This window comes from Rosa rugosa, chromosome 3 (assembly GCF_958449725.1).
Source record: "Rosa rugosa chromosome 3, drRosRugo1.1, whole genome shotgun sequence".
In the NCBI taxonomy this organism is placed as follows: domain Eukaryota; kingdom Viridiplantae; phylum Streptophyta; class Magnoliopsida; order Rosales; family Rosaceae; genus Rosa; species Rosa rugosa.
The window spans coordinates 17,572,773-17,583,577 of NC_084822.1; the positions used below are offsets into that span (position 1 = coordinate 17,572,773).

At 39.3% G+C, this 10,805-nt stretch overlaps 1 protein-coding gene across 1 annotated transcript; it reads left to right on the forward strand.

Moving 5' to 3' along the window:
* The first annotated feature begins 1,546 nt into the window (after positions 1-1,546).
* Positions 1,547-2,791, forward strand: LOC133739239 (protein CASPARIAN STRIP INTEGRITY FACTOR 1-like). The gene is made up of 3 exons (XM_062166984.1): positions 1,547-1,732; positions 2,135-2,193; positions 2,438-2,791. Exons 1-3 carry the CDS (start codon positions 1,648-1,650, stop codon positions 2,576-2,578), a joined length of 285 nt encoding a protein of 94 aa, XP_062022968.1. The 5' UTR covers positions 1,547-1,647; the 3' UTR covers positions 2,579-2,791.
* Positions 2,792-10,805: the final 8,014 nt, after the last annotated feature.

Here is a 10,805-nt window from a genome sequence, read left to right on the forward strand (position 1 = left end):
TAAAACCATAACTAATAAGGCTGTGGCCATAATCTTTCAAGCCATGCAATTGAATGGGAGTTAAAACAATCTTATATATCCTATCCAGCAAAGGAATTAACAAGAATTCATTTCATTGTTTTCATTGCATGGACAAAGCTACTTATAATGAGGTTGTTCTGATTGATGAAAGACATCACAAATATCCCGAACTCACATTTCCATTATAATTCCCTAATTAATTAGTGCACAACATCCCACATTCAAAAAAAAAAAAACATCCCACATTCCCACTAGGTCTGTAGTTAGTCAAGATACGCTAACCATGTTTTCTGAATGGTATATCTTCTTGGTTAGTGAAAGAATAGATTGGTCAATTATTGAAGGCAATTGAAGGTAGGGATGGTATCACTTTGGCTAGGGGCTGCCCTAGCTAAGACCACTTTATAGAAAAGAAATTTAAAAAAAGATGGCTGTTTTGAATATGTATGCTTCTCTTTATTCTCCACCGGGTGTTCCTTGAGTGGTATTTGGTGCGTTGTCCTTGTCCTTAGAGATAATTGAAAGCACTAGCCCTCCAGAAAAGCTATTTTATACCTCACATCTCTTTTCTGATCTGCGCAACCAAAGGACAAACAGTTAACTAATCACCAAACTTTCCTGCTAATTTCCAAGTTTCCATTGCAGTCCTTCTGAGTTTACTGATAACTGAAACCAACAATGCTAATTGCTGATCTCTTTTATTCTATTTATAGGTTATTATCGCGAAAAATGATATAAACTTGAACTAAAGCTCTCAGACAAGCTAGTATCTAAGCTTGAAAATCGATCAATTGCGTACTCGAACTCTTGCAGAACATATGAAATTAGTACCTCAATCGGGTAAAGGAAGTTTCTCTGTAAACAAATTAATTTATCACATAAGGATAAGGTGCCTGAGATATCAACCTGTAGCTGAGGAATAGGCTAGTTACTCGGGTCACAGGCGACCATCTTTTGACGGAAATATTGATCTTTTTTAAGGTAAGTATCCAGTTGATGTGTTCTTCAATAAGTTCGAATACCCGCTTGATCGATTTTCAAGTTTTGAGTATTAGGTCCTATAAGCTGTAACTCGTGTGTAATAAAATCCCCTATTTGTATAAACAGACATGATGGTCATCTTGGTGTCTCCAAAATCTGTACGTTACATTCTGCTTATCTGGGTGCATGTTATATGTAGAAGATTATGGTAACATTTCTGAAATATATTGTAGGTATGCTAGATCTATAAGACAATCAAGGGTATTGTGATAATTTCCACTGGGAGTCCTATCATACTGAGCACTATTCGATCTGTTAATTACTATATCAATCCACTAACTTCCTAGACTTAGTGCTTCAGCAACAGCAAAGTGAAGTCTATGTCACCTTTCTCATTTGAATTTAAAACTCAAAAGCATGAACAGCTTGAATTATTTTACAATTAACTATCAATTTTCAGTACATTTATCTCTAAGAATTCCACTTCATGTAATTAACTTTGATGTATCTTTGCACTAATGTAGATCAGTAGATATATAGCTAGGAAAGCATATATATCATTTGGTGTCCATGCACTAATTCTCTAAAACCTTGAATGAGAGAAAGAGAAAAGAGCTTAGAAAACAACAAAGTTGCCTAAACATCATGGGTTTCATGTTTCTCAAGAAGTTCACTATCCTTATTCTCCTGATTTCTGCAGCATCACTTTTATCAACCTCTTTTGCAGCAGGTTGGTTTCTATTCATATCTTCCACTGCAGCCTTTGGTTTTATCATATACCAACATATAATGTCAGAGATCTGTTACTAAAAAATGAATACATATACTATATATAATTATATACAACATTATTTTGAAGCATATATGCATGGTCATGCAGAACTAGGAAATGTGCATTTTTTCTTAAACTAAATTGTGAACCTTCTTTGCATATGCAGCGTATTAGATAGTAGCTAATATCATCACTATTTCTTGTTGTTGCTTCATCAGCTTCTGCTACAATGATTCTATAATTATAAAAATGTGCAACATGTATCAAGCATATATATGATGTGTTTGATTCTAATTATGCATAAGAAAACAGAACACAGAGAATGCCAGCACAATTTCTTATATGCAACTGCTTTTGCAGGTAGACAATCCAAGTTTGTCAATAAGTTGGCTAAAGAAGCAGTGGATGAAACTCCAGAGGTATATATTCTCTGGTTTATCTTCTTCTTCATAATAATAATTTCTTTCCTCTTTTCTCTGAGTAATCAAAATCAAGTAACATTCAATAATGATATTCTTTGAGCTTGAAATTCATCATAAAGAACACTATGGTTGGATTTAAATTTGCTAATTCAACCAAAACTCAGATGTTCACGTACAGTAATAATATATTTTTTTTAATTTGAGATCTTGCTGATTCATTATCTGATTTTTGACATGGTAGGAAGTATTAGGGAGGCCATTGAGCCACAAGGAAGCTTCCAGAATCCATGAAAGGCTTCTCAGGGCTAACACAAAAGATTATGGACGATACGATCCAGCACCTGCTCTTGTTAAGCCTCCTTTCAAGCTCATTCCAAACTGATCATGGTTTAGACATCAAAGTTGGAAGTTGGAGTACGTAGTATAGTGTCTTATCATTAAATAAAACGAACTGGCTTATGGTATTCACGATAAAGACATGAAAGAATCTCCTACTAGTGTAATTATATGACATATATAGACTATAAATACTAAGTTTTGAGGTGTAATATCAATGTGTCGTTTTATTCATCTGTTATAAATATGGCTTCTTATATATGAAGAGTTTTGTCGGTAGTTTATCAAGTCAATATGCAAGTAAACTCACATTTTCTTGTCAATTAAGCTCAGCCAAGAAAGCACATATATATCGACTACAACATTAAAACATAAATAGATCTAAAGCTTAGTCGGTGCTGTACGTGGTCTGCGACATCTTCCCTACGGATTAGAAGAGGTTGCAGACCCCTCGAAATAGAAATCAGCTTCTTCTTATTACACCCCTTAGAATAGAAAATAAGAGTTCGATGTGTTTGTTATGCTTCAATATTATTCATCTCCAAATAGGAGGTTTATATAGAGATACAAGTATAATCCTAATAGGACATTGTAGGTACAAAATACGTAATCTACACACACAAGGAAAGTAAATATTTACACAATATTCTACACTCCCCCTCAAGTTGGTGCATAGATGTCGATCATGCCCAACTTGTCAATTGAATTGTCAAACACTTTCCTTGACACTCCTTGCATAAGAACATCTGCTAATTGATCTTCTGTATGCACGAAGGGGAAACGAATAATCTTTCTGTCCAGGTTTTCCTTAATGAAGTGTCGATCCACCTCCACATTCTTAGTCTGATCATGCTGAACAAGATTATGAGCAATTTCAATAGCAAATGTGCTATCACAATGCAAGTCCATAAGTTTCTTCAGTTTAAAACCCAAATCTTTCAACACATTACGAATCCATAACATCTCGCAAACTCCATGTGTCATACCTCGAAACTCAGCTTCAGCACTCGACCTAGCAATAACCTTCTGTTTCTTATTGCGCCCAGTCACAAGGTTTCCTCCAACAAATGTAAAATACCCATATGTAGACCGTCTGTCAGTCTTATCACCAGCCCAATCTGCATTCGTGTACCTCACAACTTCCAATTCATCTTTCTTTTTGAACAACAAACCTCTTCCAGGTGCCATTTTAAGATATCACATAATACGATACACTGCATCCATATGCTCTTCACTAGGACAACGCATAAATTGACTAACCACACTCATAGCATAAGCAATATCAGGTCTAGTATGAGAAAGATAAATAAGCCTCCATACTAGACGTTGGTACCTTCCTTTATCAGTTGGAACCTGATCCGGATAGATGGCGAGTTTGTAGTTCATCTCGATCGGTGTCTCAATGGGTCCACAGTCAAGCATTCCAGTCTCAGCTAACAAGTCAAGTACGTACTTGCGTTGGGATAAAGAAATCCCTTTCTTAGACCTTGCCACTTCAATTCCAAGAAAGTACTTCAATTGTCCAAGGTCTTTCATCTCAAACTCCTTATAAAGATACTTCTGTAGGGCCTCCATCTCTTTTAGATCATCCCATGTAACAATCATATCATCAACATATACTATCAGAGCGATAATCTTACCCTGACTACGCTTGATGAACAAGGTGTGATCCAAGTTACTCTGTCTATATCCGAACACCCTCATAGACTTAGAGAATCTGCCAAACCAAGCTCTAGGAGACTGCTTCAAACCATACAGAGACTTCTTCAACTTGAAAACCTTGCCAGTATCACAAGGCATATTTTTGACTCCTGGCGGCATGTCCATATTACACCTCTTCCTCCAAGTTTCCATTAAGGAAAGAGTTCTTCACATCAAATTGATGTAGAGGCCAATCTTTAGCTGCTGCAAGTGAAATCAAGATTCGAACAATGTTGATCTTTGCTACAGGGGCAAACGTTTCTTCATAATCAATTCCATAATGCTGGGTGTATCCTTTGGCAACTAATCTGGCTTTGTACCTGTCAATGCTCTCATCAGCTTTAAATTTTACTGTAAACACCCAACGACACCCAACAGTCTTCTTTCCATCAGGCATAGTCACAATATCTCAAGTCAAGTTTTTCTGCAAGGCCTCTAGCTCTTCATTCATCACTTGAGTCCACTTAGGATCTGCCAAAACCTCTTGTACACTACTAGGAACAGATACAGTAGATAATTGATTAACAGCAAGTGCATATGATCCAGACAACCTATGGTTAGAGATGTAATTAGCTATAAGATATTTAGCTTTGGCTTTGATGTCTAGTTCATATTGTTTCTTAGGAATACCTTTGGTAACCCTCTGTGATTTCCTAGACTCAATATTATCTACCCCAGATGATTCATTTGAAATTAAAGGTACCTGAGGAGGAACATTCGCAGAGGATCCTTCAGTTGATGATGTAGAGAGGGGAAAAAACTCTGACAGATGAGAACTCCAAATTATATTACCTTCATTGGGTGAGTCACGCTTGGGCTGATCAATGGGTAATTCGTAAGCATGTGATGTTTCATATATTCCAGGACGCATTGAAGCGTCACTATCACCCTCAAGACGCGTGCCAAGTTGCGGGCCAGGACGCATGGAGGTGTCTTCCCTGTTTGACTTGTCAAGGACTCAAGGCCAGTGTCACGACCATTTTGGAAAGGCATGCTAATGTCATAGGGCACTGTACCTATCCTGTTCGACTGGTCATGATCTTGGCTGGATGAAGACCCCACGGGTAGGTCATGTAGCTCATGATGTTAGCTGGATGGGGACCCCACGGGTAGGCCATGTTGTCGGCCATGATGTCGGCTAGGTAGGTCAATCAGTCCATCTTCCCGTGTGTCTTCGCAGAAGGAGGACCCCACGGGTCCACCTCCAATCAGTTCATCTTTCTCAAATTCTGTTTCATTTCCTACGACCCCAGCGTCTTTTTCAACTAGTGTTGGTGAATTTCCAACCTCAAACCTTGATTCCAAGGCTTCTAATTCTTCAAATTCTTCAAACGCAAATGAATCTCGAGGATTTCGTTCACAACCTCTCTCCCCCTGAAGGGAAGACTCCAAAACTCCCCCGGAATAATAAGGTTTAGACTCACGAAAAGCAACATCAAGAGAGACATGTATAGTGCTAGTAAGAGGATCATAACATCGATAACCCTTCTGAAATTATGCATAACCAACGAATATACACTTACGGGCACGAGGATCAAGCTTGTTGCATTGAGGCTTAGGAATATGAACATAGGCTACGCATCCAAACACCCGGGGCTCTAAGTTAGGTAACGATGGAAGTGACAGAAGTTTCTGAAGCTGCTGTTGAGGGTTTTGAAATCCAATGATCACTCGAGAAGGAGTACGATTAATAAGGTAGGCAGCAGACTTCACAGCTTCTCCCCAATATTCACGAGGTACATGCATGCCAAACAATGAGGCACGGACAACTTCAAGTAACTACCGATTCTTTCTTTCTGCCAACCCATTCTGCTGAGGAGTATACGAATTCGACGTCTGATGTCGAATTCCATGAGATTGCATATACTCCTGCATAGGACCACTAACATATTCTCCGCCATTGTCAAATTGGAAAACGTGAATAGTCTGTTGGTACTGTGTAGACACCATCATGTGAAACTCTTTGAACATGGAACACACATCACTCTTGTTCTTCAATAAAGACACCCAAGTCATATGAGTACAATCATCAATAAAAGTCACATAATATCGAGCTCCAGAAAGAGACGGGATTTTGACAGGACCCCAAACATCAGAATGAATTTTCATAAATGGAATGGGACTTTTATTAAGACTAGGTGATATGAAATTCAATGACTTTTAGCCAGTTGACATCACAACAAAAATCTAAATCACTAACAACCGAAAATAAATGAGGTTGCAGTTTCTTAAGATAACTAAAAGACAGATGACCCAAACGACGATGCCACAGCCACACTGTTTCCTTAGCATTCTCTACTCCATTGACCTGATTCACTTGTCCTAACAGCTGTTGCACTCCACTTTCTGTCAGATCCAAGTAGTAGAGTTTCCCCCTTCTAACACCATAACCAAGAATCCGCCGAGTCAGAATGTCCTGAAACACACAGAAAGAGGGATAAAAAGTCACAATACATGCTAGTGCTAGGATAATATGACCAAAAGATCGGAGATTATATGCTCATGAAGGGACAACCAACACAGAGTCAAGGGTTAACGTGTCAGATAGAACAACAGAGCCATCTCCGGTAATCAGAGTTGGAGTACCATCAGCAGTAGAAACAATATTTTGAGAGGAGGATTTCAGCTTTTTCAAGAGGCTAGGATCATTAGTCATATGGTCAGATGCACCTGTATCAATTATCCAAGAACTATTCATTGATATCTTATCCTTCATACCTGACTGTGCTACATTAGCGGAGGCATTAGATGGTTGCTTTTCCTCTGTAGTAGCCACGACAACTTTTCCAAGGTTCTTTCGCGGTTTCTTGGTGAAATCCCACCAATCAGGGTAGCCAATTACTTCATAACACCTTTGCTTGATATGACCCAAATCTCCACAGAGCGGACACTTTGTATTTGCATATGGATTTGTTTTACCCGGAGGGCGGCATGGTGGAGGAGTTGAGAAGCCTGGGGGAGGACCCTGTTTGCATTGGACAGCCATGACAAAGGACTCAGAGGCGTGTCCCATTGCTTGCCTATCAGAATGCACCTTTTGAACATAGGCATAGATTTGTTCCAAGTCGAATTTTGGGTCTTTGCGCAGAATCTCACCAAGGACTTGATCATACTCCTAATCAAGTCCACTAAGAAACATGTGAACTCGCATCCATGCCATGGCAGTAGTCTCTTGAACAACTGCAGCCACTGTGTTATTTTGAGAAGCCATACGCTGATCAATCTCCTAAAACATTCCCACCAATTCATTGTAGTAGTAGGAAGAGTCCGACCATTCTGTTTCGCTCCAAAGAACTTCTTGTTTAATTCAAAAATCCTGGTTTCATCAGAATCATCATAAAAGGTCTTCTCAATAGCTTCTCAAACATCTTTTGCTGTTGGGAGTCGGATATACCGATTCATGAATGATGACTCCATGGAATCAATGAGCCAACTCTTCACTTTTTCATTGTCTGTGGCCCAAATTTCAAATTCAGGAGAGTTCTCATATGGTGCAGCTCTGGCTCCAGTGAGGTAGCCGACCTTTCCTCGTGCTCCAATCCTCATATTCATAAGAGGTGCCCATGTGGTGTAATTAGATTCATTCAAGGCAACGCCTATTGGAAACGCCGAGTTATCTTGAGCAGTGGTATGATAATGGTTGATGATTGGAGGCATGTTGTGGAGTGCAAGGGTGGTAGGGTCGTCCATTGAGCAGAAAGAAAAAGCCTGCACGTGACCAAACAATAGTGTAGCAGGACTTGTTGGCTAGACTTTAGTCAAAACGCAGAAGGTCTTCAGGAGGTTAGTCGTTAATCAAAACGCTAGTCGTTAATCAAACAAAGATGTGCGGCAAGTTTTAATTAAACCAAGGTGTGCGGCAATTTCATTGTGGTGATGATGACTTTCAATGGTTTGGGTTGTTTTTTCGGCTTTCGGGTTTCAAAAGAATACGATGCAAGTTCAAAGGATTGAACCTGCTCTGATACCAAGTAGAAAATAAGAGTTCGATGTGTTTGTTATGCTTCAATATTATTCATCTCCAAATAGGAGGTTTATATAGAGATACAAGTATAATCCTAATAGGACAATATCTCCTACAATTATACAGAATATGGAATCTACACACACAAGGAAAGTAAATATTTACACAATATTCTACAAAAGACTCATGGGGTACAAGGTTAATGCTACAATACGCCTTTATAAGTTAGTCACCTCAATAAGTTTAGGCAGCAGCCTATTGCTATTCATGTCAATTGATTCTCGTAATGTGCAAAAAGGGTTCATTGTACATTTAGTTGTTGGATACCTACTATTTTGAGAAGAGAGCACAACCACCTAGCATTGTTGTCTACTCTAAAGTGATTCCTATGTAAAGCGGTCATTTACGTTGATCCAAACAAAAATTGGGAACCTTTCTTGGGTTGATATTTTGAATGAGCTTGAGAGAGTTGTGGCTTGTGAAGATTCAAGTGTTTCCACTAGTTTTGTTGATTGTTCTTCTATTTGATTTCTCTTCAAGTGTAGAAGGGTGTGTAGTCTTTCCTCAGGCTAAACATCTATTTTTTTTTTCGGGTTTTTGTCCATTTACCCCCCATTTCTAGAGATTTTTGTCCTACTTACCCCATTAAGTTTTTTTTTAATTCTCTCTTACCCAAAACACTCTAAGGAGGTCTTCCCTAATACCCCATTAAGTTTTTTTTTTGTTTTAATACCATTTTACCCTCACCCCTTTATTACTTAGAGAGAGAGAGAGAGAGAGAGACCATAGGAGACTTCGCTGGAGCCGGTCACCGGCAGCCGGAATCCGTTCACCGGTCGCCGGATTCCAGCCAACTTTCGCCGAAATCCAATCACCGACCGCCGCCCACTAGAATTTTCTGAAAACCTTTATTGAACCCAATAGACGTCTATTGCCCTCCAATAGAGAGACAATAAACCTCTATTGCCCCCCAATAGAACTTTTGGTTGCTAGAATGGGAACTAATCTTTCTAAAATTAGACAAATCAAACTTTGATTAAAGAAAAAACGAAGAGATTATATCAATTCAAAACGTCTATTGACCCCCAATAGACATTCAAATTTTTTTTTTCCTTTCCTTCTATCCCGTTACTTTAAAAAAAAAAAAATCCTTCTGATTTGGGCACCCATGCGATTCTCAGGCACCTAAACCGCCGCATCGAGTCAAAAAATCGGTCACCGACTGTTGAGCATCTGGAAGCTTCTCGTGGAAATCGAGGACCTCCACCTCCTGATGGACGCGGAGGATTTTCTCCGGCTCAAGAACCAGTTGAGGTCCCTAAACCAGTTTCCGGCTAAACCGTGTCGGAGAAGATCCATCTCCTCCATCAAACCTCACGTCAACGAGCCTTCGTCTTCCGAGATTAGATCGCCGGTGCTTCAGAGCTCCGTCTCGCTCAGCCCAGACGAACGATGACCTGTAGCGTTGTCACTAGCTCACCGGAGCCTCCGTCATGGAGCGAGCCGGGGTCTGAGATGTCGGGTTCGGAATCCGGCGGGGGGGGGGGGGGGGGGAGAGAGAGAGAGAGAGCTGTGAATCGTGACTGAAGAGAGAGGGGAGAGAGAATCGCATGGTAGTACAGTTTATTAATTAAGCTGAGGGCATATTTGTCATTTCTCTTTAAATTGTGTTAATGGAAATAAAAATCTCTTGTTAGGGTAAGTGGAATAATTTTCTCTCATTTTAGTGTTTTGGGTCAATGACCCTTTTTTTCTCTCTTAAAGAAAAAAAGGAAAATGATTTTTTATTCAACTTAAGAATGATTACGATCGTAAGAAGTGTCATGCATGATCTCAAGCACTTAAAAAAAAAAAGGAAAGGATTCTTTATTGAACTTAGGTACGATTACAATCGTAAGTAGTGTCATGAATGATCTCAAACTTCCCAGAATAAGAACTCAGTTTGGGAGCTACGTTTTACAAACTTCTATCAAACAACAACTTTTTTTTTTTTAATCGAAAAGATTATTCATTTATAACTTTGAAGAACTTACATCAAGGAATATATAGTGGTCTCATTAAACCCCACCACAACTAAATAGGGAAGAGTACCACACTCCAATACAAACTCAAGACACTCAAAAACTCTGCTCATCGACTATAATGTGAGTAAGCCACTCCGGCGTCATCCTCCATCAATATGTAGGAAAAGGTAGAGAGGGCGCCGTTTTAGCAACACAACGGGCTGCTTTATTGCAATCACAAGGAACAAAGCCAAAACTAAAAGACTGAGGGTGACTTAAAAGCTTCTTTGCTTCCTCCACTAAAGCTGCTTGTGATATTTGCTTGTGATATTTGAAGAATTTTCCCAACACAGACAAACTGAATCCCATTTGGTTCAAATGACAGAAGCAATTGATGATAATGTTGAGAGTGTAAGCATCGGGAACAACTCTTAGCCGATCCATTTGGGTATACGAAGAAATGACTGCCTGATAATGTTTCAATTTTGCGATGTGACCCATGATTTGATTGAAACGGACAACACAAGGCAGAGGACGCATTTGAAGCATCGCATTGAACAAACTTAAGCCATCCCCGAGATTAGTGAGTTTGGGTGACTTTCTAA

Coding starts and splice junctions, on each gene's coding strand:
- LOC133739239 (XM_062166984.1), top strand. CDS start 1,648: ATGGGTTTCATGTTTCTCAAGAAGTTCACTATCCTTATTCTCCTGATT. Junction 1,733..2,134: donor ATCAACCTCTTTTGCAGCAG/GTTGGTTTCTAT, acceptor CTGCTTTTGCAG/GTAGACAATCCAAGTTTGTC. Junction 2,194..2,437: donor CAGTGGATGAAACTCCAGAG/GTATATATTCTC, acceptor TTGACATGGTAG/GAAGTATTAGGGAGGCCATT.